This window comes from Erpetoichthys calabaricus, chromosome 2, assembly GCF_900747795.2.
Source record: "Erpetoichthys calabaricus chromosome 2, fErpCal1.3, whole genome shotgun sequence".
In the NCBI taxonomy this organism is placed as follows: domain Eukaryota; kingdom Metazoa; phylum Chordata; class Cladistia; order Polypteriformes; family Polypteridae; genus Erpetoichthys; species Erpetoichthys calabaricus.
Window position 1 is genome coordinate 50,067,281 of NC_041395.2, and position 26,570 is coordinate 50,093,850.

Genomic DNA, 26,570 nt, shown 5'->3' on the forward strand with positions numbered 1-26,570 from the left:
CCTGTTGATGCGTCAATTCAATGTCCTTTAACACAAGAATTAAAGGACTTTTTAAACATTTCTTCATTTGATCATGCCACCTTTTGTGTTTACTGTGTGAAGGGTTCTGTAAGAGTACCCACATAGATGGAATACCTGGTGAGCAACTAAGTGTATGTGAACACAGTATTTGTAAAACTTGAGCCCTTGTCAACTTTTTAACTGAAGTATAACATTTTATGAAGATTTGCAGTTTGGATTTTGGAGTGTGAATTGATGATTGTGGTCATTCCTTTTTAATAAGGCTTAAATTCTGAGCATATAGGAAGAGGGCTTCGTCAGATTGTGGGTCACCTCTTTAAACTCATATTTGTGGTTGGCAAATCTCATTTTAAGGTATTTATAATCTGAAGTACTTGTCTATTTGACTTTCAGGTGGGTCCTGAAGTCCAAATTAACTGTACTGTTGCCTTTTTCATATGTATGTACAGTAGCTGTCATTTACTTCTATCTTGTACACTTCTTGAATCTTCAGGATTGAGGCAACTTGAGTTTTCAGTTTAAGTGCTCATGTAGGAAACCTGCATGGGATTTACTTTCCTCATTTTTGTACTTCAGGGTCTGCCAGGAGTTTCCACTTCTATTACTACCAGAGGTTTTTCAATAAGTTTTAACTTTTATATAATTTTTTTTAATTTTTTTTTATTTGAAAGTCTGCCATTTTCTGCTACATTCAAACCAGTTTTCTTTCCCTCCGTATAGGTGTGCCAATGCTTTCAGTGCAGCCCAAAGGCAAACAGAAGGGGTGTGCTGGCTGTAACAGGAAGATAAAGGATCGGTACTTGCTGAAGGCACTTGATAAATACTGGCATGAAGACTGTCTAAAGTGTGCCTGCTGTGACTGTCGGCTTGGAGAGGTGGGCTCCACACTGTATACGAAGGCAAACCTTATTCTGTGTCGCAGAGATTATTTAAGGTAAGAAAATGGCGTCTTACTTTTTTTTTTTTTTTTTTTTTTAAAACCATAATGGTGAGACCAAGGTTTTTAAAGGGGTACCAAGAGATGCAGAACTGCTTAAGATTTGGGTTGTGTGCAGCTTTGACTTGTATATTAGGGGTGATTCTTCAATTTCAGTACTTTACCCCATCGCTCTCTAAGCAGACGGAGTGGTGGCTGGGAGGCTAGAGATATGCGCCGGTAATCTGAAGGTTGCCGGTTCAAATCCATATGCCAGAAATGATTCCACTCAGTTTGGCCCTTGAGTAAGGCCCATAACCTGCAATTGCTCCATCCTGGGCATGACATTAGCCTGCATCCAGCTTGGGGGTTGGTGGCAGAATTGGCACTCCAGCTTACTTTTTTTTTTTAATAAAAAAAACAAAAAAAAAAACAGTTCTGCTAGTGGTGCTGAGGTGTCACCCATTGCAGGACTCTGCTTGGGTTGTAATTTGGGATGCTGAGATGGTTTGTGAGGTGTCTGTCCGGCAAGTTTCTCATGGTCGCATGATGATTTGGATACAAGAATTATACAGGCAGTGTTGTGGTTAGTGCTACATTCATGATTTTAGACAGGCAGTAAATATTTCCAAGATTACTAATTTTAAGGTTCCAAGTCAAGCAGCTGAGAAATAAGCTATGTAAATTATAAGAGGTGTGATGTCACTGACCTTTTATCAGTCACGTGGATAAAAAAAAAAAAAAAAACCCTGATCAAATATTTGTGGTCAAATTGTATTTGGCTCCAAGATACACATTAATGTTTAGTTTGCACTTTTATGTGCACAGAATTTTAATTGCTCTTTGTGGCACAAGTAACAAATCAACATGAACTTTGCACTTCTTGGTCTAATCAGACTGAAAATTCACATGAACACCGAAGTGGAAAGGTGAAATGGAGCTCCAATAGCTAGTCCATTAGCTTTAATCTTTATCTAACCTGCACCTGCTTCCGTGGCATTGTGCCATTTTAGTTGACAGACATCATTGATAGTAAACCGCTTCACATGTCTATGCATTTCGTTCCTGCAAATCCAAAGTGATCATATGAAATTCCAACTTTTTTTTTTCTGCTCTCCTTAGACTTTTGCCTTAGAATCGCTGAAGCCTACAAAAAAACTCAATCCCGGCATACCTTAAATCCCTTCACACCTCTCCATCAGCGTCTTGTTTTGTAAATGTGTTGATCAGCACAAGCTGCCTGCTGTCCTATCCCCTGCCTTGAAAGAGCTCAGCTTGGGCAAAAAGCTCTCCCAGCTCAAGCCAATGCTCTTTATCTACATGTGAGGATCCTGGAGTTGTATAGGGTAAATAATGCAGTATATTTGGAATACGTGCATTTCATGTGTTACACGTCTACAAAGATCTGGGTACGTGTAGGATGAAAGGAAACGTGAGGCAAGACATCATAGCTGTGATTGCCGGTACAAATAGTTCCGAGCAGACGTCGGCCACAGCACCAACTGTGGTCATTTCTACTCTTGTGAAAAGAATGGAGATGAATGCAATCAACTCCAAGGGAGAGGCAAGTTCATTGTACCACATGAACATCAGAGGAAAACTGAACAATAAGTGTTTCACAGGTAGCCAAAATTTACACCATGTTTAGACTCGAATCAAATGTGTTTTATAGTAATGGCAGCAGCTCAATACTCGCAGTGCCGAGATTCAAACCCGGTACCTTTTGGGTTATAAGGCAGCAGTTCTTACTTCTGCACCATTTTAAGAACACCAACTTCCTGTCAATTGACTGCAACATGTAAATCAAAACCCAGATCTTTGTAGACATGGAACACACGTGAAATGCATGTATTCCAAATAACAATGTACTGTATTTACCCTACACAATTCCAGGCACCACATGCACGTAAGGAGCTTTGGCTTGAGCTGGGAGTGCTTTTTGTCCCTAAGCTAAGCTTCGTGAAAGCAGGGGCTGGGACAGCAGGCTGCTTGTGCCGATCGACGCGTTTACGAAACAAAATGCTTATAAGGAGAGGTGTGAAGGGATTTAAGGAGGGCTTCAGGGATTCTAGTGTTTAAACTGCAGCAATGTGCCTTCAATGACATGTAGAACCGAGTGAGCACATTAACTGAGAAGTGCTCCATTTGTGGAGATGTTATTTTTAGAAGTTACTTTGAGCAGAGTGGAGCTCGAACATTCTCGTGGTAGTATTCCAAACCAAGAGCATATTCACAACTGGCCAGTTCAGATTCTAGTTAGCTTGTTGTCTTTTTTCTTTTTTTTTTTTCCCTTTCCACCTCTATCTCTCCCCACCCCTGGCCAGCCCTAAGTAAAATTCATAGATTTCAGTAATTCTGTTAAAATCAATGATTTCAAAGAAATGACTGTGTTCAGCACTGAATTTAGACTTAACAGAAGCTGTCAGAGAAGCACAACCTTAACTGTCAAACTGCTTTTTACTCTTCTTTGCTAATGTCATCTTGGATGAAGAATAGAATGGTCTGCAAATTTTTAGAAATGAGTGTTTTCAAATTATGGTAGGCTGTCTGACCTACTCATTAAGAGTAGGAGAGTGAGATATTAGGACGGGCACGGCTCTCAAGTGTTCAAAGCCCTCGTGCGGCTGTCCTGTGAGCCTGCACCTGGTCCTGCACAGAGGGGAAATACTCTTGCACTCTTCCCCATTAACATTGTTTTAAGGAGTTTCTGAAGGGCAGTGGTGGTCGCAATACATTTTTAAAAAGTTGAGTAAAGTGAACAACCTGTTGGCATTTGGAGTGAATTTACAGATCTTCTGGAGAAGGCAGTGGATGGTTGTACATTTTTAACCAGTTTGGTTAAATGCCAAAGTGTGCATTGCAGTCAAAATGATCATATGCAAGGTCCTGTTTGTCCATATTAAGTAAGGAACTCCTGGCTTTGCTGAAATATTGAAAAGGGCAGCTGATACACAGCCCAACGGTCCTTGCTTAAAATCCCAGCATAGTCCCTAGCCGGTGCTGGTTTTTTCCATTTTCTTGTTTCTCATATAGGGACACTCCAGGAAGATGTGTACATTTGGAATGTGGAAGGAAGACAGGAACAAGATGAAATGCTGACTGGCTCAGGTCAGCCCATACCTAGAGTTGGTTCAGACTGTTAACACTAGAATTACCAGTCAACGAAAACTCGTAGATCCGGCCCACCTTAAAACTGTTCTCCCCTCTCCGCCAGCGTCTTGTCTTAATGTGCCGATTTTAAGACGAGCAGCTGGCTATTCCATCCCCCTCTGTTGCAGAATGTTCACTAAGTTTTCGTAGCTCATGCCTTGTTTATCTGGGAGTGACTGAACTGCTGGATTTTGAGTGGAAATAATAGATCGTTATTTGGAACACACGCAGTTCATGTGTGTTCCGTTTTACACAGTAATCTGTAAACGCATTGTTAAAACAAACTTTTTCATATTTTAGTAATGTTACAAAATGTAGGCATAAACTATAGAATGTGTGAAGCCTGAAGTCCAAAGATCAAATAAACACTCACAAAAGGTTCAAGAACAATACTCCCTCATGTTGCGTAGCGGTAAGATTTGCAGACTTGCAGCACAGCAACCCCACTGTGCCTCCAGAGACCAGAGTTATATATATAATAAAAAAACAATTTATAAATTTGGTATGCACTGAAAATCATTAACAAAAGTGCGATTGACATTTTAAACTTAATTTGTGCGTTTTACTTGGTCAGAACAGGAGCTTATTCAGCTTCTGATCGGACTCTAACAGCAGCAGTATAAATTCACACCCGATCTGACGCGGTTTGTTTAAAAAAATATTGCATTATGTCTATGTGAAAACAGCCATCAGATGGGGAGTGTCTGATTGCATATAGCGCGGAAGTTGCTGCTCTTTACTATGCTTTCCTCTGCATGTCCTGAAGTACAAAAACAGCAGTAGTATGTATCGTGATACACTGCACAACTATAGCGCGTCTTTATGTGAAAACAGTGTCAGATGGGGAGGGGAAGGATCCTGAACGCGACTGAGAATGAAAAGTAAAGGTTGGCTGTGTTTTTTTTATTTCACAAGTATCATAAATTATACCGGCTGTTAGACTGAAATCGATCGTATGGTTTTTATTCTAAGAGTAAGAGCAGTTCTCAAAAGGGAGTCGTGCAGGATCGTGACCTTTTGATTCCCAGTCAGCAGCTGATACTGTTGCACCACGGCAGCAGTCATAGTAAATCTGTGTCAATGTCTCATGCTAAGGCGGCTTTTTTCCTGCGATTATATTTTTGAATACAAGCGCACTTGTTCGGTTATTTTTAAACCTTTTTGTGAAAGCATTTCTTTGATATTTGGACTTCCGGCTTCATACATTATAGTTTATGCCTACATTTTGTCATTTACTACTAGAATATGAAAACCGTTTGTTTAAACACTGTTTCTACAGATTACTGTAGAAACGGAACACACATGAAATGCGTGTGGTCCAAATAACGATCTATTTCCACTCTGTGATTTGAAGTGGAGTCTTAATCAATCAAGGCGTGAGCTGGGAGAAGTTTGTGCATGTTCTAAGTCGGTGGGGGGATGGAATAGCCGGCTGCTTGCAGCTTGTCTTTATGTGCACATTTAGAAGACGAGACACTGGCGGAGAGCTGCGAACGGATTTAAGCGATTTAAGGTGGGACAGATCCAAGTTTTTTCGTAGGCTCTGGTAATTCTAGTGTTAAGGTGTATCAAAAACCTGAATTGAAGACTCTCAACAGAAAATGGATGGACAACAGTGTGATAGGTTTCTGGTGACAAATGTTTCCTGACTTTGACATTTTGTTTCTCCTGGCTTTTTAATTGGGCACCACATAAACAGAACTAGAGATGACAGGTTTGAGTAAATTGCCGCTTAGGGACCTTTGCCTTACAAGACCACAGTTTCACAAGATCCTGGAAGAGGATGAATGTAATTTTAAAACCTTTGACCTTCTAAACTGATTTCTGTGTATCTGCTCTCTCCCACCCCCACCCAATGAACCTGTTAAAGTAAACTCTTTTGAAGAGCAAGATTACAACCATGTAAATGCAAACTGCCTCATTAGCAAGGAATTAGGATCTAGGATTGTACCCTCATTAACAAAGCATCCATGTGCCAAGAATGGCATACAGGAGATACCGAGCAGAAATCTTATGATGCACTGTTAAGCTTTTTTTTTTTCTTTTTTAGGCTGTTTGGGACCACTGGGAACTGTGCAGCTTGCAGCAAACTGATCCCAGCCTTTGAAATGGTGATGAGAGCTAGAGAGAATGTTTACCATTTGGACTGTTTTGCCTGTCAGCTTTGTAATCAAAGGTAGGTGTACACATTTTGAATTCCTAACCCCCATTTTTTGCCAATTTCATTGCTCCAAATTCCACACCAACTCCCTAATAGGAGTCTGGGCGCAGTAAATATCTAGTTTTACTAGATAAGGGGTGTGAGCATTGGACTGAAAACACCACAATACACCAAAACCTATTGAAGGCAGATTATCAAATATTCAAACTGTCTTCAGCATGGTGCACACTGGGACAAGTTGCATTTGAGTGCAATGCTTGCCAACCACCTCTTAAACTCAGTCTTGCTATTGTGGACGAACCTTTGTTTATTGGGCAACAGCCTAAAAGTCTTAGACTTGGTTTCTTTACTGGTGAAATTAGATTATAGTTCGTTACAATTTTTAGTCTCTGTTCTGGAAGTGAAGTTGAGCTTGTTCAGAAAACATTTTTTTGCAACATTCTATACCAGTGGTGGGCAATGTCGGTCCTGGAGGGCCACAGTGGCTATAGGCTTTCATTCCAACCCAACAACTTAATTAGAAACCAATCCTTACCAGTCTTGCGGCTTGTTAGTCTACAATGTAAGCTGCTTGTATCCTCTCCAAGGATATCCTCTAAATGATTTGAAGCCTAAAACAGAATTTTCAGTCTGTTACATGTTCTATTAAATCAAACCGTGCTTGATGAACACGCACAGATGTAAATGAAAACAAGCTAGATGAACTGCTGGCTGCTTTGTCATTTAAATTTTATTGCTAATAAGGAGCCATTAGAACAATGAATGTAGCTGTTTAAGATTGAAATAAACAATTGAGGGTGGGGAACCTTAACAAACAAGACCACTAAAATGAAGTAAAATGTCATTTAAGCAATAAGTGTCATCAGCAAGAATTTTGTCATTAAGAAACTGGGTTGGAACAAAAACCTGCAGCCACTGCGGCTCTCCAGGACTGACCTTGACCACCCATGTTCTATACCTTTTATTGATCAGTTGGCCCGACTCAACTTTATTTTGTAGAAAGATACTTTATTAATCCCAAGGGGAAATTCATACTCCAGCAGCAGCATACTGATACAAAAAACAATATTAGAGTAATAATGCAGGTAAAAACAGACTAACTTTGAATAATGTTAACGTTTATACCCCCCCCCCCCGGGGGGGTGGAATTGAAGAGATGCACAGTTTGGGGGAGGAACGATCTCAGTCTCAGTGCAACCATCTAATAGAACATCTGCAGCATCTTATTGCAGATATTGAAGGACGCAAGTCTTCTAAGTATAGCCGGCTCTGTCCTCTTGCACAGAACATCAGTATTGGCAGTCCAGTCCAATTTATCATCCAGCTGCACTCCCAGGTATTTATGGGTCTGCAGTCACCTCTGATGATCACAGGGTCCATGAGGGGTCTGGGCCTCCTAAAATCCACCACCAACTCCTTTGGTTTTGCTGGTGTTCAGGTGTAGGTTCCTTCCTTGGATAGGATTTTCAGTATTCTTTTTAAATCTTCCTTGCAGGTTTTGCGTAGGAGACAAATTTTTCCTGAAGAACAACATGATTCTTTGTCAGATGGACTATGAGGAAGGACAGCTGAATGGAAGCTTTGAAACACAAGTTCAGTAGCTGCTGTCCCACCTGCTGAAGCTCCATGCTGATGGATGGATGTTCTGCTGCACTTCACATTGGAGAGCGTCTGTCTGCTTGCTTGCAATACTTTTTCAATCCTTTTATTGGTGCAGAGAGACTGTATTGTAAATGTTCATTTTTTGGCATTTTAGCCGCTCCTTACCCCCTCCCCAAACACTGAGCAGTTAGATGTACAGTTGTGCCTGCTTAGCTGAGCACTCCGTTGCCTGTATGGTTTTTTGTGATTTTTAGTTTTCCCTTTGCAGAGGGTTGCTGGGAGGGTCTGTACAGTCTGTTTTCTGTATATATAAACGGGAACATTTATTTTATGAAAATGTAATGCAATTTTATTACTAGTGTGAAATTAAAGATTCTTAAATGTTTGAAGCTTTTTGTCTTAATGATAAATTACTAACTTATGCATTACTGCATTGCCTTGTAGTAATTAAGTAGTCTTGAAGGTGGGTTCTGGAAATATTAGCACTTGAAGGAATACTCCAATCTTTTTATATATAAATGTTTACCCCATGTAGTTTGTAGTAAAGGCCAGTGAACATTTTAATGTTAACCAGGTGTATGGTATCAAACACTGGACAATATCCAACATCCTCTGACTAAATCGTATTTGTCTCATCCAGTTTTATGCTCACAACATCCCAAACACCTGTATTTTTTACTAATTTATTGTTAAATAAACCTCTTCTGGATAACCTGAACAAAAATGGAACATTCTCAGATGTGCCTGAGCATTTAAAGTCCTGACTCCCTACCTTATTCATTGATCAGGAGTTCATCCCAGTAACTGCTTATTCATTGGTGAACTTTTACATGTCGTCAATCTGTCTAGAGAGACCTGTAAAATTAAAAACATTAAAGCTTAATGGTAAGTGGAATCATCCTGAAGAAAATCTGCATCTGCCTCTCGGAGATGATGCAACAAACAGAACGTCAATTCACACGTGCAATTTCAGACTGCCACTAAATCCAGTTGTCACCATCCGCTGTTTAAAGTAACCACAGTAGGCTGTATTGGGGAACTCTTAAGTAGTTTTAAGTTGCTAACTGAATTCAAGATGGATGTCATTATTACATCAAGCCAAATGTATCCAAGACTGAGCAATATAACACAGCAGTGTCTTAAGTTGGGTTCATTTGCATGATAGTCGAGCATTTCCGTTTGCACCAGTCAGCATACAGATAAATGGTGTATTCTAATAACCTTCCAGTGTCAAGTATTATCTAAACATCCCAAAGTAGTTAAACATTAAGTCTACTGTTTGGATGGTTTAGTGAGTTCCTCAAACCAGCACTATTGCGGTCACTCATGACCTGTGGCAGTGTCTAAAAGACAATTGAACTTGACAATAGAGGAAATAAGTTGTAACAAGGTAAACCTGTGTAAGGATTATTACCAAACATCAAAGGGTGACAGCAGGGGAACACCACGTTCTAGAGAAAATTGTCATGATCTCCTCTTTATGCTGAAGAGCTGGTACAAATATACAGAGTCTTAGTTTAACAGACAGTTCTAGTTAGAGGGCCTTGAGTCTACAAGGAGAAGGGGAAAAAATGAATTTCTCAACTACAAGTTTTCCATTTGATTTGACAAGGTGGTTTAACTTTTTAAAATAGTCCTTTTTTGTGACATGGTGAGGATAGGACTACAACTTCACATGTGGATTGTTACTTGAGTGATGCAAAAAAGTTTCACTGAATTGGTCACCATAGACTTGCATTCTATCAAACATATATTGATGTGGAGCAAAATGAGAATATTTTTTGCTATCACTACAACCTAAATAGTGTAAGTGAAATGTCTATTTTAAAAAAAAAAAAAATGGTCAAACATGCATAGCAGTAACCAGCTGGAGGTCATTTTATAGAGCTGTGGCAGTGCTTCTCCTGGTGGTCCTTGCACAAATGAGCAGATACCAGTCTACCAGTCCTGCTGCTGGGTTAATGCCCTTCTATGGCCCTGTCCAGCTCTCCTCGTAGAACAGCTTGTCTCCTTGTATCTCCTCCATGCTCTTTAGACTGCATCGGGAGACGCAGCAAACCTTGCTTGGATGTGCGATCCTGGAGGAACAGCACTACCTGAGCAACCTGAATCTGCTGCAGGTAACCTCATGCTACCAGTTGTGATGAGGAAACTAGCAAAATGCAAAACTGATCAGGAAGGATAAGGGGAGAGCAATTGTCTGTGGCCACCACCTGTAAAACCATTTCCTCTTTGGATGTGTCTTGCTCTTTCCTATCTAGTACCCCTGTTGTCACATTTTCATTTACACGAAAGGTGGGTAAGCTTGATTCATAACTGTGTAGGCTTCCAAACTGGATAGATTAAACATGCATGGAGCTTAACTGATTTGGTGTTGCTGTGATTAAGTGCTTAATTTTTTTTAGTAGTATATATTGTGTGGTATATACCTTGTATTCTTCACTGGACCAAATGGATTGAGGAAAGGCAGCTTTCATTTGTCTAAGTGGGCTCTTGCTTTGGAATTCACGCTGGGCTAGATGTTCAGTCTTTTTTGTGGTGGATGGGTGTCTGCAGTGCTGAGGTGATTTCTTCAAATTAGATATCCTATTGGAGCTGTCTGTACATGATGGGCTCTGTGTGAGGTTAGGATGTTGCCTTTTGTATATTACCAAAATGTCTTATCTGTGCCATCTTTAGTGTTAGCAACATTTATGGGTAAAGTAAAACCGTAAATGAATGTGGGTCATGGTCTGATGGTAAATTCTGACTAGTTCACATACTTTAACTGTAGGTTTACATTATGTATAAATGTAGATGGAGGAAGCATGTGTAACTGTCAGGTGGAACTCACCCACTTTTTGGACTGTCAACCCTTTAGGATGTGGAATGGGCTTTGGTGGATTACTTTTTTTTAATTAGCATACAATGTTTTTGGGCACATTAATTTAGACCATTAAAGGATTAATTAAATCCTGCTCCTTAAAGGCTACAGTGGCGACAGGTGTTTGTTTCAGACAGTTTGTTCTAGCATCAGTCTTGCTGAATCATTTTTATCAGATACTTTACTCTAGCCCACTGTCTTGGAAGTTTATGTGACTTTCATTTAAAATCCATAAAGCACACACTGCTGCCATAGCTTAATTTAAGAATCTGGTACATCATGGTCAAGCAAGAAGTACAATTCTTTTAATTGCTTTTATGATAGTGTTTAGTGACTGAGACATCTCCTGTATTTAAACTCTTAACTCTTTAACCTGTCTGAAGTCTTAAAAGCATCTAAAGCTGGAGTTCTGAACCTCTTCAGTCCACTATGCTCTTCCTGGAAAATGCTACAAATGAATTTCCAATTTAATCAAAAATTGTAAGGAGACCTGTAAGGTGTTTCTTAAAATGGTTGATCTTCAAGGATTTCCCACCATCGATGCACAGTAAAGGGATGCTAAGTGCTTTCAAAAGGATCCTGTGACTCTGGAAGGGCTTTGTTACCTGCAGAACTGAGTAGTATATGTGTGATGTGATCACAATGGCAACTTTCTCAATATGATCTAAGATGAGGAATATGTCAAACTGTTCCTTCAAGCAGGTCAGTATGATCATTGGTCGAAACACCATTAAAAAAGTAACCCTGTTCATTGGCTCCCTTTGTATGCTTGGTTAGAATAGCTACTGTGTTCAAGATGGCACAACAGGTACATGATGGCTAAAAGCGGAGTTGATGTGGTACGACTGCAACATTCAAGTGACTAGATACTTCATTTGCTTGAGATAAGCGGAGCTTTAAATCTAAAGAGATTGTCAGATTATATAATGGAGGGTTGCTGAAATATGGGAAAACATGATGGCCCTCAATTTATTGTAATCTATTTTTTTTTTTGGCTATCAATGAAAGGTTTGTTCAAGATATACAGTCTCCTACAACTTTTTGGGAAGAGCACAATGCAGACTCCGAATATAAACATCATAAATTTGATGTACACTCAATTCTAGTCACCTGCACGGGTTAGGTTCGTGAAACACCCCATGGATATGAAAACCACAGATAATACTGAAGCATTGATTCTGTGGGAAAGATGGGGTTAGGTTCCAATAGGACATTGGCTAGTGTGGTGACTGGGTTGGGAGAATGCATTGTTCCTATGCTTTTGCCCCTTGAGGTTTGGTAATAATCTTTCCACAGGCTCACCTTGTTACATCTTTTACCTCCTCTATAGTCAGGTTCAATAGTCTTCTAGGCACTCTGCCACAGGTCATGAGTTATCGTAACATTACTGGTCCGAGGACCTCACTAAAACATCCAAACTAGCAGCAAATGGGACTTGTGTACAAAGGGCAGGGACTTAATCAGTGCAAGCTTATGACTCACATTTACTGGGAATTCCTCATTCATGATGAAAAATTGCAAGCCCTGGTCTTCATCATGAATGGGGTTCAATGGCTTACCCACAATTCTCAGAGCAAGATAGACACATGTTGATCCATTCATTGCTGCCCCAAACATCTAACGGCATCACAGACCTGTAATTGCTCACTCTCGTGTCACTCATGCACAATAAGCCTCTAAATCTGGCGGTGTTTACACTAGGCATGAATGGTGACAAATTGGGGGTGCATTCAGTGCTGATAGTGCCCACTTTTCTTACTATTAACACTTCCACATTTTATTTCGGCCTTCTTTGGTTAAGGCTAAGCAGCTGTTAAGTTTAAAGTACCTTTTTACATTTCAGACTTGGAGTGGTTCAGACATACATTTTAACACATCTAAATATAAAACTGAAACTTATTGAAGTAACTCCGTGTTTAGGTGTCCTACAGTCGGTGAGTACATTTATAAGAATTGGTGTTTTTGTAGCTTAATACACTATGGTAACTTCACTTACCTCGAAATCTTAAATCCTAAATTCTACTTTTATGCCGGTGTCCCCTTTTAAGTCTGGAAATGACTGCACTTTTCTCATTCTTTAGTGTTGTGATGGACAGTGCGCCTCCATAATGGTAGGACCAGGGGAGCGGAAATGCAAAGGGCACTACCTCCCCTGGAGAGTTGGATGGCAGCCCCCCCCGGGTTGCAACGGTGTCTCTGATTCCCACTAGGTTACGTGGGAGTTGGAGTTCAGAACAGCCCTGTTGGGTTCTGTGGGTGCCACCAGGTGGTGTTGCAGGAGTGACAGAGCCCTACTGCATCGGGCATCCACCACACCTGGGAGTACGTCCGGATCATGCTGATGGGCCACCTGAAGTGCTACCGTGTAGAGCATAAAATGGACTGCCTCGTTTCATTCAGGGATCCAAAGAAGAGGAGGGAGGGAGTAGAAGTTGAGGAGACAAGAGAGGTAAAGAAAGAAAGAAAGAGCTATGTGTTTTGCTGTGCTTTATTAATGTACTCTGCTAAGCAGGCGGGAAACAAGGGAAGCGTTTCCCATTGAAATAAAAGCTATGTGTGTTGCTGGACTTGTTCCTGGTGTCTGTCTGTGTCAGGTCTGGGAAGCCGGTGCGCCCCTTTGGTGGTCACAGTGTACACACTGGATTTACTTTATTAGCAGGCCAAAAAAGCACTGAGCAGTTCCACAGCTGAAAGTTTATTAATATGTAAAGATAAGCAGCTGGGGCCTCATGTATAAAAATTTGCTTAAATTATATATTAAAATTTTACTCATGTTGAAAGGCAAAAATGGTGTATGCACAAAAAATAAAAAAGTAGGATTTATAAAACCATACATACACCACATATATGGCCTAAAAATGTCTTGTTTTGAATATTCATCATCTAATCACCATGTAACTTTGGCCATGGCCCCAAATGGCGTCATAACTACAAACCATGGGAGAACACAGAAAACGAAATTTCAGTAACTGTGGACTTAAGTTAATGATAACTGAAATAGAGATTTCAAAAACTTTTTTTTTTTGTTTGTCTCTCTGCGGGAGTCACAAATAAAAGAGAAAACTAAGAACTGGAGCAATAAAAAATAAAATCATTTTGTCCAGTAAATGTCACTGATGTATTCACTTTCTGCCTCAAAAGCAGGAAATTGACAGTACGGCAGATTGGTGCATAGCAGCCCACTTCAAGTCATAGATATAATTAGGAAGCTACCCAGATACATCCAATTTCCTTATGGTCAATGTGACAAGGTCAAGATCAAAAGGCAATTTGCAGCAATAGCTTATTGTCCTAATAAAATCAGTGCAACATACTGTACACATGTTGCGATAAAGGCACCATCATGGAATGTTTAAGCAATTTCATTCAAGTAATATGTACAGTAACTAATATCTGATGTCTGACTGCTTGACCCACAATTCCTTTAGTTTATTAAATAGTAGTGTGGGAAGCAGACCTCAGGTTCATGCTGTTTGCAATGGTTGGCTTCTTGGTAAGGCACAAAGCACACTCTTTTTATAGACACTACACGCTAACATCAAGCATATGCATCAGACATTATGACAAACATTGAAGACAGCTGTATGGAGACAACATGCCAGTTAACTGTGATGTAATTAGTTCAAGAACATCGGCATGTGACTGATGCATCATTAAAATCTATAATGAATGGAGAATTTCTGTCCACTTCATTGTCCTTCCTCCTGGAGCTACTAAAATGCCAACACCAAAAAAGTCTGTGTAGGACTTGTGGATGGTTGAAGTTTTCCATGATGTTATGCCAATGTTCATATCAAGGTCATTTATATAAAGTCCAACTTTTGGGTAGGAACATTTTCAAGCCTAACCAAAATGTACACATGTGGCCCCAGGTACGTTTTGACTTTAATTCTCCCTGTCTGCTGTGAAATGTGAATCAGCATGTGGGACTTAGTGCTTACAGATCACTGTCTTCGCTTATAAGGTATGTCCCACACACCAACAAAAGCCATGAAGGATGCTAATCTGTGCTTGAACATCTCCACGAAAGGTTTGGCTGTTTGTGCCTCTTGGCTGTAACTGCTATGATACTCCAGAAATGGCAATGCCCTTAGTCTGCAGCAGTCCACCTCACTTAAGTTTAACATACTTAGAAGCATGGAGCTGCTTACTACCGGAATCAAGTTTGTGTAAATTATCCAAACTAGCATCACCTGTTTTTTTTAAAGTACAGTTTGGTCTGCTTTTATTAATTGACGCCTCAAAAGCAAAGCTTTAAAGTAATATTTTATGGTTGTGTATTTAAATCGTAACATGGCAGAAGACATGATTAACTTTCTTTACTTTTCACATATTAACTTTTGTCCATCAAACAGTTTTCAGAAAGGCACCATGTCTGCTTTATAAAGCAACCAATGCAGAAATATAACCAGCTCTGCTGGGAGCAGACAACTTGAGAGTTTAAGTTAGTGAAGTAGTAGGTAGTATTTCAAATACACCCTGAAGGCTTACTTAAAAAGAAAAAGGCCAGATTAACATCTGTAGCTGAGAGATCCAGGATATGGAACAACAACAACAACATTTATTTATATAGCACATTTTCCTACAAAGTGCTTTACATAATGAAGAAAGAGAAAAAAGACAAAATAAATAAGAAAATAGAATTAGGGAACACTAATTAACATAGATTAAAAGTAAGGTCTGATGGCCAGGGAGGACAGAAAAAAACAAAAAAAAACTCCAGACGGCTGGAGAAAAAAAACAAAATCTGCAGGGGTTCCGAGGCCACGAGACCACCCAGGCCCCTCTAGGCATTCTACCTAACATAAATGACCTCAATCAGTCCTCATTGTTTTCAGGCTTCACATGGAAGGACTTGATGATGACGGGCATGTGGACTTTTGGCCTTCAATCCAGCAATGTAGGGACATCACGGTGCTTTGATCAGGTGGCGGTGGAGCAGATCGCCACCACAGAAAACCGGAAAAAGAACAGCAGAGAAAGTAGGGGTTAGTATGGATTTTGGAGCCACCAAGAATGATAATGATAATTAAATGCATAGGCAGAGTATCAGGATTAAACTAAAATGAAGCTATGAGAAAGCCATGTTAAAGTAATGTGTTTTTAGCAGTTTTTTTAAAGTGCTCCACTGTATTAGCCTGGCAAATTCCTATCGGTAAGCTATTCCAGACTTTGGGTGCATAACAGCAGAAGGCTGCCTCACCACTTCTTTTAAGTTTAATAAGCAGACACTCATTTGAAGATCTAAGGCTGTGATTTGGAGTGTAAGGTGAAAGACATTCTGAAATATAGGATGCAGTGAGATTATTTAAGGCTTTGTAAACCATAAGGAGTATTTTAAAGTCAATTATAAATGGCATTGGTATCCAATGTAGTGACATCAGAACTGGAGAGATGTGCTCAGATTTTCTTTTCCTAGTTAAGATTCTAGCAGCTGCATTCTGCACTACTTGTAATCGATTGATGTCTTTTTTGGGTAGTCCTGAGAGAAGTGCGTTACAGTAAACTAGTCGACTGAAAACAAAAGCATGAACTAATTTCTCAGCATCTTGCAATATTATAAGAGGTCTAACCTTTGCTATATTTCTTAAGTGAAAAAATGCTGTCCTAATGATCTGATTAATATGCGATTTAAAATTCAGGTCAGAGTCAATAGTTACCCCTAAATTGTTTACCTACGTCTTGACTTTTAATCCTAATGGATCAAGTTTATTTCTAATAACCTCATTATATCCATTTTCGCCAATCACAAAAATTTCTGTTTTCTCCTTATTTAGTTTGAGAAAATTACTACTCAGTATGCTGCTGCTGGAGTATGTGAATTTCCCCTTGAGATTAATAAAGTATCTATCTATCTATCTATCTATCTATCTATCTATCTATCTATCTATCTATCTATCTATCTATCTATCTATCTATCTATCTATCTATCTATCTATCTATCTATCTCTACTCATCCATTCAGAAACACAAGTAAGACATTGTGTCAGTGAATCAAGAGTGTCAGGGTCGTCAGGCGCTTTTGATATATACAGCTGTGCGGAACGCCTAAGGTCCATCAAGCATCACTTTATTTTGAGACCTACTGCTTCTCAGAGGCAGAAAAATTAAGATAAACCAGGTTGTGGAAGCAACTGCCAAATGGAGCCTCTTTTATAAAGCTTGCATACACATAAAATAGGTTCAAAATGTGCGTATAGAACTTCCCATACTAACATCAGAATTTGTAAAAGAAAACAACAACACACAACAGCAACAGCAACTCTGATCCATGCATATACTGTATAACCTATCATTGAAACTGGGAAATGATGACATTCTTGATCATGCGGGGGAATGCAGCCAAACCAACTAAATGACAACATGTACATAAAATACAAGGGACGTTCAGTAAGTTTCCGCACATTTTTTAAAATTCTATTTATTACATCAAGTTACATCACTTTTCTACATTGTCACCTTCCTTTGCGATGCAATTTTCTCAGCGTCATACCAACTTTTTAATGCCTTCAGCCATAAATGTTTTTGGTTGAGCACATAGCCACTGATGCACCACTGCTTTCACATCAGGGTTCTTTCTTCATTCCTCATGGATGTGGCTGTAGCTGGATGTCCGGAGTGCTCTGCATCTGTCACACTAGTATGGCCATTTTTGAACATTTCAATCCACTCTTAGAGAACTTTATCCCCATACTGAGCACACATGCGGAGATGAATTTGTGCTCCCGGCATTTCTTCTGTCCACAAAACGCATATGACAGAACGCTGCTCCTCTTTGGTGCAATTTGTAAGTTTCGCAGCCATCTTCACCATAGGGTGACAACTCTTATACTAAACTGTAAGGGCAGCCTACTTGCCTGACAGAACTAGTCACATGACACTCTCAGACACGACCAATTACTACTCTTCCCGCCTTCACCGTTTCCAACGAAAATATAAAAGTGCGGAAACTTTTTGAATGTCCCTCGTAATTCATATCATTGAGTTATTATTAAAATATAAAACCTCAAAAGTGTTGAATATAAAATATAATAATAATATTATTTTATTTCCCTTTTAAGAAGGCCATCGCTATATATTTGCACTGATGAACGTTTTTGTTTTTTCGTCAGTTTATATTGACTACCTGTTATCACTTCTCGGGGAACTGGCTGACAATTCAGCTGTATCTCAGGCAAGCTTCACTCCTTCATGTCCGCTGTGCTGGATGCCATTAGCTGACTGAGGAGGCGCTAAATCCAGTTTTTATGGTGTGGGTGTATATACTGTACATAAAACATAGCTTGTTTTTGCCAACGTAAAAAGGCAATTTGCAGCAGTGTCTGATTCTCCTAACATAATTGGAGCAATTAACTGCACTCATATTGCAATAAGGGCACCCACTAAGACGTTGGCATCTTATGCCTTTCCCAGACCCCCAGAACACAGAGAACAGGTGCTATAATGCTGCGTATGATCTTGTGCGCTTGTTTGTGGAGCACAGGCGGATGCTCTTGAACGCAGGTGGCGGGGTCTCGATTCGTCAGGAGAGTGGCTGTTCTACTAGCCAAGGTACATCTTCGGCAATGAGATTCTATGTGTATGAGGCTGATTAGCATCAAGTAATGTTAATGAATGCACATTAACAAGATGATTGAGATTTATAAAAGTTAATTTCATAGAAAGATGTGTACTCCAGATTTTATACATCTGACTTTTTTAGAGTACTGTATGCTTTTTCCTGTTTTTGGCTTGCATATATTTTCATGATTAAATACATACAAAGTTTTATAAATGAGGTCCCTGGTTCCCACTGTCCTAGTAATGGCAGATTTTGGAATTGGACTCCCCAGCCAACTAAGGTTAAACATAGTCTTGATGGGTGTCATTCATATTGTGGCTGCTGAGACTAAAATACAAAGTTGTATATATGTAACAGTCAACCATTCTCAAACTCCTTTAATCCAAGACAGTCGCCACTCCCCAGACCTATCCCGGCAGCAGTACGTGCAACACTTTCATAGGCCTACGTAACAAACAAAGAAAGCTTCTTATCCTGCTGGGCTCTATTTTGTGTGTTTGCCTTGTCCAGCACCCACAAGTGAATCAATATCTAAAATGAAAATTACGGTAATGGGAGAAGAATAAACAAGCATCACAAATGAGTTTACTTTGAAGTAAAGTGTTAAATGATAGAGCTTTGATTCATAAGGCAATAATGGTGATGGTGTTAAATCCAAAGGCTGGACACTGTGTGTAGTTTGCACTTTTAACCCTGAATCTATACCCTCCACAATTAGCTACTTGTGACATGTCATGTCACGATTTTGGCTGGAGAGATTAAGGATCAGTTACCTCGTTTTTGTTGAAGTAGTGCGAGAGCTCCAGTATGCTGGCTGCACAGGTTTATGCGCCCGACACAATCGTTTTGGTAAGTATAAGATCATGGAATACTGTATGGCCCAAGTGCACCTTGGGGCAAGGAAGGACAGCTGTAAAGGAAATAAAAAGTGTATTAAGGAGATGGCATGAGTAGAGTGTCATAAATGTTACTGATGACTCTGAGTAAAACAAGTTTACCAAATGGAGCTTACTAGAAAGAGAACAGAGGAGTGACTTGGGGTTGGATGCACACGCGAGGGTAATGGCTTGGGTAGTGTTCCAGTTAGGGGGAGGCACTAGTGTGGCCAAGTGTTGCTGCGTGCTTCCTAATTGGAGGAGCAAGATGTGTTTGTCAGGGATTGGTAACGCTAACCCTGTGACAATATAAAAAGGCATAGCCAGATGGGGCGAGAGATGGAGAGTAAGTAAGTTCTGTGGAGCAGAGGGTGCTGCATTGGAAACCACTAGGTTAGAGAGTGGGCTTATTTTGGGAAATAGTGAGCTTGTTGATTTTTGTGTAATTATTTCATTGGGAGATCCTTTTTCTGATTCTTGATTTCTTAATGTTCATGAAGAAGGGGTAATTTTCTCTATTGCAATTTTTTTGTGAATTACAGTAAATAAAATCTCAATGATTTATTTTCACTTTTACACAGTGATCAGTGTCTCTGTCTTTCTGTCACTGATCAGTCTCAGGCATGAACTACGAGATACTCAGGGTTCAAGGTCATGCCCTGTTGTGGGTATCCCACCACTAAAGATGCCAAAAAACCCAACATGTTTTCTCAGTTTGGAAATAAACCAGCGTGTCCACCAGTAGATTGAAGTGATCGAGAGAACCATAAGCTATCACATAGGAATAAACCCCAAGGCCCAAGCACTGTGAGATGGTATGATCACTGACTCTTCTACTATATCATCTGTTTATCCAATACTTCATATAAAGATTAACATTTCATAATCCACTATTTCTTGCATTGACCATCACTGACAACTTCAAGTATGCAGAACCTATGTTGGCTTTAGTCAAGAACTCATTAGATGTTCTATCTAAACTCAGTGCCGCCTATTTGTGTGCAGTGGAGTTTGTTCTTACTGTCTGCATAACACCCTTGTATGGCAACTGCTTAGCTCAGGATCACAGAGTGTTGCGACGGTGGCACAGAATATCACTGGCATGCAGCTGCCTTCTGTTCAGGACATTTATAATCTCCACATTTACTTTGATTGACAAGTGTTATTAGAGACATCTGCAGTCACTTTCCCTCTCGTACATTTTGCCAATTGGTACAGGATCATTAGCACTCACATCTTTAGATTCATTTGGTTTTGAATCCAATGGTCATTAGGCAACTCAAAAGCCACTTATACTGACAAATACATGATTGTTTCTTTGATATACAGTATATTTTATGTACAGCATGTGTTGCAGTCAGCCTGTGCTGTTGTAATATTTTTGTCTGTTTTTAGTATTATGTACTATAGCTAGTTTGTGAGAGACACACAAGTTAGAATTTTTATTGTGCTACGTGCACATGATAAGCATGAACTTGATATTTTTTTTTGGTTGGTTTTGGAGGGAATAAAAGCATAGAATAAAAAAACACACTTTAATATAATTATCATCAATCTATTTGTATGTACAGGGCAAAGTTACATTGGCCATTCAGGCAGGTTAAGAAACTTGTTCAGGGTCACACAACAGGTACTGGTAAGGAGAGAACCAGAAACCTTTTGACTTAAAGTACAATGACAAAGCCACTAGGCCGCACCATCTGCGCACATTGAATTATTGTTTTGATTTGTTAAGTACCTTGTGATATGTTCTGTCAAGGGTGCTAAATATTAAGTCAGGTCAGCACAATGTCTCCTTAGAACAGTGAAACAATAAAACATACCAACAAAATACAAATGCACACGCTTAAGAAAAAGGTTGTGAGAACAGATGGGGAAATCTGAGCTGTCATCAGATGTCTATGGAAGCAGAGGCGCTGGTGAGCCTTCTTAATAGGAGATGAAATGTGATGTGTCCATTTCAGATTTCTTGGATTGACTATCACTGATGAGATGAAGCTTCTCAATCTCTGAACAAAATATTCTCTGATGCAGATGTCAGTGTGGTTGCCTTCTGCATTCTAAAGTCTATGACCAGCTCCTTGGTTTTTTGATGTTAAATGTGAGATTTCTATACTGGGACCACTGGGTTGGCAGGTAGACCTCCTCTGTGTAAGCTGCCTCACCATTGTTTGTGATCAGGCCTATGGTGGTGGTGGTGTCTTCAGAAAACTGAATGTTGAATTTGGAGCGGAGTCTGACCACACAATCAGGTGAACAAGGAGCACAGAAGAGGGATCAGCGCACTACCCTGCGGAGTGCCTTTGCTGAGGGTCAGCATGGAAATGTGATGCTACCAATATGCAGGACTTATGGTTAACAAGTCCAAAATCCAGTTTGAAGAGAGTGGCGCTAAGTCCTAAATTGAGGGGTTTAGTGGTTAGCTTTGCTGGTATAACACTGTTAAATGCTGAGGTATACTCTAGAAACAGGACTCTGCTGTAGTAGTTTTATAACCCACAGGTCTGTTAAGGAGATGATTGACTGAAATAATGGAATACTATACTGCCAATAAAAGATATAACCAAACTTCTATATATAGAATTGAAAAAATGTTGTCATTTCAATAAAACCTTTCCCCCGTTAAAAAGACCAAGTCATTTGACAATGTTCCAGGATATACGGCTTGGAAAATGAATTTTTAGACAATATTCATTTGAATACAATTACAATTCTTGTGAGTGAAGGTGTTTTATTTTTTTTCACAGCCAAAGGCTATAATACCGCCTTATCTATTTAAATGCACAATAGCTGGATTTAAATGGTAGCCTCCTCCTTTTAAATTAGGACAATTTGCATTAAAAACTATTTAAGGTCTGAATGCAAGCCCAGTTACATTCACCTTCTTTGCAAATCGTGTTTGACTTTGATGTGCTAATTTTCAAACTTAACCAATCTGTCTGCAGTGCTTTGAAACCGATCCCTTAAGCTGCTGCAGCCAATAATAACAATAAAAAATGAGATCTTTATGTCATGAATACTAAATGCTTAAAAGTTTTTCCTCCTTTGATAATCATGTTATAAGTAATTTACATATTTCATTTACGGAGTTGTGGAAAATAATTTTGGTTGCTGTTGATTTGTAACTCGCATGCCCAGATTGTCATGAGTGTCTGACCTGCATTAAAGCACATCATTGCATAGCTCTTCAGTGCTCAGCTATTATAAGCTAAACACACAATGGCCATAACCACGACTCCTCTCTTTATGGGTCTGGCGCCAGGCAATTCGTTTTGTTCAACTGGAAGTATTTTTTTTCTATTCTCCAGTAAGTGTTTGATTTAATTTGCTTATTTCTGTTGCACTTTAGCAACATATTGAGTGGAAATCTCACCAAAAGGTGCTATATGCAATAAAATGTTAAAGGAGCCTATGATAGCTTTTTCCAAAATGTGAACAAAAGAAGTATACAATCAATACATAAAAAGAAGCAAATAACAATAAAAACAATAAGTGGCACAATGTTTTGACTTGCAAGATATTTGTATGTCCACTGTTAGCTTTTTGTAATCAGAATAGTTAGAAAACATAATATTCTCAAACCAGCTTAATTCACTTTATGATCATGGGCAGCTATAAGTTGAAAAATATTAAATACTGATTGATTTAAACATAAGCTTTAAAAGAAGTTATGCTTATTTTAGAAGACAACTGGAGACAACTAAAGTTCTATCTATCTATCTATCTATCTATCTATCTATCTATCTATCTATCTATCTATCTATCTATCTATCTATCTATCTATCTATCTATCTATCTATCTATCTATCTATCTATCTATCTATCTATCTATCTATCTATCTATCTGACCAACAAATAACAGGAACGCTAGCCATCTTGTCAAAGTGTCATATAGCTTTCCAAAATATATAGTTTAACAATTAATCCACCAGCCTAAATGCCCTCAATATTATGTTGCCTTTCAAAATGTAATTGGAGGACTGCTTACCATTGGCACACATGCATGTCAGTGGATTATCCTCTGGGCTCATCTGAGGTATGTACTTCCACCCCGAGTCAAGAGAGGGCGCTGGTGCTAACCTTATCCTCCCTTTTTCCCTCCACAGAGCAGAGAAGATGCCCAGTAAGTGCAGCTGACTGTGCCCTTTCCGGTCCAGCTGCTATATATCCCGTGGTTCCTGGAAGGAGACTTCACTCATTACGAGAACACACTGTATAACAGAGCTACTTCGCACTGTGACTCTGAGAAACTTTATCAGCTAAGAAAGTTTCCTTGAGTTTAATTTTCATTTGTTCAGCACCATTGTGCACACATTTTGTTTGAACTATTGTTTCAATTAAACAGGGACAACCGCGTTGGTGTCCAAACAGTTCATCATATGGACATGCAGTTCCTTCCCATGACCACATTTTGAAATTAATATTATGAACCCAATAGTGAACAGTAAAAATAATACAGAAATATAGGCATAAACATCACAATCTTCAAGTGGATGTGCTATGAAAAGGATCATAACAGTTTTTGATTTTACTAAATTTAATGTGACATTTTTGAGCTCTTTTGAGACCCTCCCCATGCTGAAACGCAGTTGTCAAGTCTGTTGAGGGCTGCTTATCCATTGCTGAAGCAACCGCAGGTTCAGAAACCACTGAGACAACTGCATGTTTGCAGCATTCCCAATGGTTGATGTGGGGAACTTTCTAGTCCGGCCACTGACCCGGCCCCGTCACTGCTTGTTTACTGTCGTCTGTGTATATTGAAGTTGTTGCTCCTGTTTGAATAAATACCTTGATTGTTCCTATTTTGATGGGAAAAAAGTTGGTTTTCTTGAAGCCTTCACACTCAGTGTCTTCTCTCAGGTGCAAGACAGTGACTCATGTCACATTGATTATGTGATAAATATTTTCTGCATATTTTGCCAGTATTGAACTATTTTGTTTTGAATTTATAATGAATACTTTATATCTTAAAACTGTTCCGGCAGCCATTTTGTGTTTTTTTTACTTTACATTCTGACAGAGATGTGTTTGTTTTCCAAGCAGTCCAAACTTGTTGTTATAGTAATAGTGCTGTGTTGGGGTTACAATACTCAAAGCGGCATGATTTCATTTTTGAGCATCTACAGGTTGTGACTGCAAAAGACTGTCGGTGTCCATGTTTGTGGGCAAATCTACTATGAATCGTTGAAGCAAACTACTTAGCACATTATCTCCCTCTTTTGGTGGTTTTTGACTCAGGTACAGCTTTATACTTTGTTTTCTATCTTCATATATGGCCATTTGTTATTAACTGTAGAATAATAAGACAGAGGTGGCAAAAACTCTGGTGGGACATATTGATTAAGGAAGATCAGTCCTCAAAAACGTGATGAAATTGTGTCCATCCTACTCTTGAATAGAGCTTTATGGACAGTCACATGTAGGGTGAGTGAGGAGTTCCTAAAGGTGAAAGAAAGGGACAAAGCTTGGGCAGGGCGGAATAATGCGTTTCACTGATTTTCCTAGATTTCCATTGGATTATTTGTGAAGACCAGGATTCAGGGGTATTTAGTTTAAGACCTTGTGGAGACTGGCTCGGACACAGACAGGCAGACATGCTCATGTCACCCAACACACGTTTATTTACAATACCTATTTACAAAGTCCAAGTGCCACAAACCCCAATCTTCCCCAAAGTCCAGGCCAACCACTCTGCCTCTTCAGACCGCCTCCTTCTCTCTTTCTAGCACCTTGTCCTGCTTCCACCCGACTCCAGCCTTGAATGAAGGGAGGCGGCCCCTTTTATCCGTACCCGGATGTGTTCCAGGTGTACACCGGCAATCCCGCGGACACGCCCCAGTGTGGCAGAAATGCCGGCTGTCCTCCCGAAAGCACTCCGGGTGTTCCCTCTCTTCTTCCCCCCAGCACTTGCTGGTGTGGTGGAAGTACTGGGGTCCAGGGTCCTTCAGGCAGGGGGACGCCCCCTGGCGGTGACCACAGGCCCCTACAGGGTTGGGCTTCCAAGCCCTGTACCCATGGACCCAATACAACCAGGGTGGACGTCCCCTTGCGGTCTGGAGGAGGAATGAGCCCTCCTCCTGTCTTCCTGGGTGTCCCGGCCGGGCATGAGCCCCGTCCGGGTGCCACAACCTTCATAGCTTTGCATTTGGGAAATAAAAATACACTGGACACAAATCAGTAGCCAAATAACAACTAATCTGTCTGTATCAGGACTTGCTCAGCAACATTTTGAACAAACGATGAATTATTTTTTCTTAGTATATTTTAACGATTGGTTCAACTGAACTAAAGTGAAACACAAACAAGTGAAATTAGATACATTAGAACAAAGCAGTTGGTTTTCTTTTTAATTGCATGGGAGCAATATTACTTAATAATGTATCACCTATAGTTCAAGAAGAAAGAGTCCAATGAGGTAAAATGCCAAATAAATCAATTAATACAATTTAATCTTATAATGCAAACTCAGTGTTCTATGCGCTCAAACACAACTATAAACAGTAGACACACAGCAACAACACTGAATACTTACCTTTTCTGGAAAACACAATGAAATATATACAAGCAATCAACATTTAAACATTTATATTTTTTCTTAATTCTAATTAGTATTTTGTTAAAGGGTTCAGAAACAGATCATGGCTCAGGTTATCGATTTTGGTTAAAGCAGACGAACCTGATGTAGTCATGTCACTGGGATGACATAAACACACCAAATGCCACCACATCATTCCAAGAAGACATAATACAAGAAATGCAACTGCCAAACAACTACTGAAAAGCAACATGAACAGGCTCAATAGCTGTTCAAAAAGTTATATTAAATTAGAGTCTTCGGCTTTACTTTAAATACTGAGCCCAACAAGACCGATTTGATATGAGCAAGTGAATCATTTCTGAAGGTGGGACATCTATAGCTAAAGGTCTTCTACACTACCTTTATTTACAATATACTTGGAAGTTAGCCTGGCTAGTATCTTGTGATAACAGTGTATGCCCTGGAGTAAACCACAATTATGACTTTACATGTGCATCAGTCCAGAAATTCACTCTGTGGTGTCGCCGACTACGTGCTGCTTGATATCTATGAACCAGGGACTTTTGGATTACCAGAAAAGCTCTTGCATCTCACCAACCCTTAAAATGAGAACTCTCCCCATTTTACAGGTAGAAAAACTTTTAAGCTATAAGTGGCAGACCTCCGTGTGTGTGGCATCAGGATTTTGTGTGTATCACAAACCTCCACTGCCATCCATAACTGAAATAATACACTCCTCCCTGTACAGAGCAAATCCGGGTCACAGAACTATTTGTCTCAGACTGTGAATTTGCTATCTTGTGTTGCAACACAATTCTCCTCACCAGCAGAGAACCACTGATCTTTGGGTTACAAAGAAGTTCTTGTATCTCATTGAGCAATA

The 26,570-nt window shown here is 39.7% G+C and overlaps 1 protein-coding gene across 4 annotated transcripts in view; it reads left to right on the forward strand.

Moving 5' to 3' along the window:
* The window catches only part of lmo1 (LIM domain only 1), a 56,668-nt gene extending 48,429 nt beyond the window's left edge, over positions 1-8,239 (forward strand). For all 4 annotated transcript variants that reach the window (XM_028793772.2, XM_028793775.2, XM_028793774.1 and 1 more), the window contains exons 2-4: positions 742-955; positions 6,138-6,263; positions 7,744-8,239. In XM_028793772.2, coding sequence (XP_028649605.1) covers positions 742-955; positions 6,138-6,263; positions 7,744-7,849 — 446 coding nt within the window. In that variant the 3' untranslated portion in view covers positions 7,850-8,239. The remainder of the gene's footprint in view (positions 1-741; positions 956-6,137; positions 6,264-7,743) is intronic.
* Positions 8,240-26,570: the final 18,331 nt, after the last annotated feature.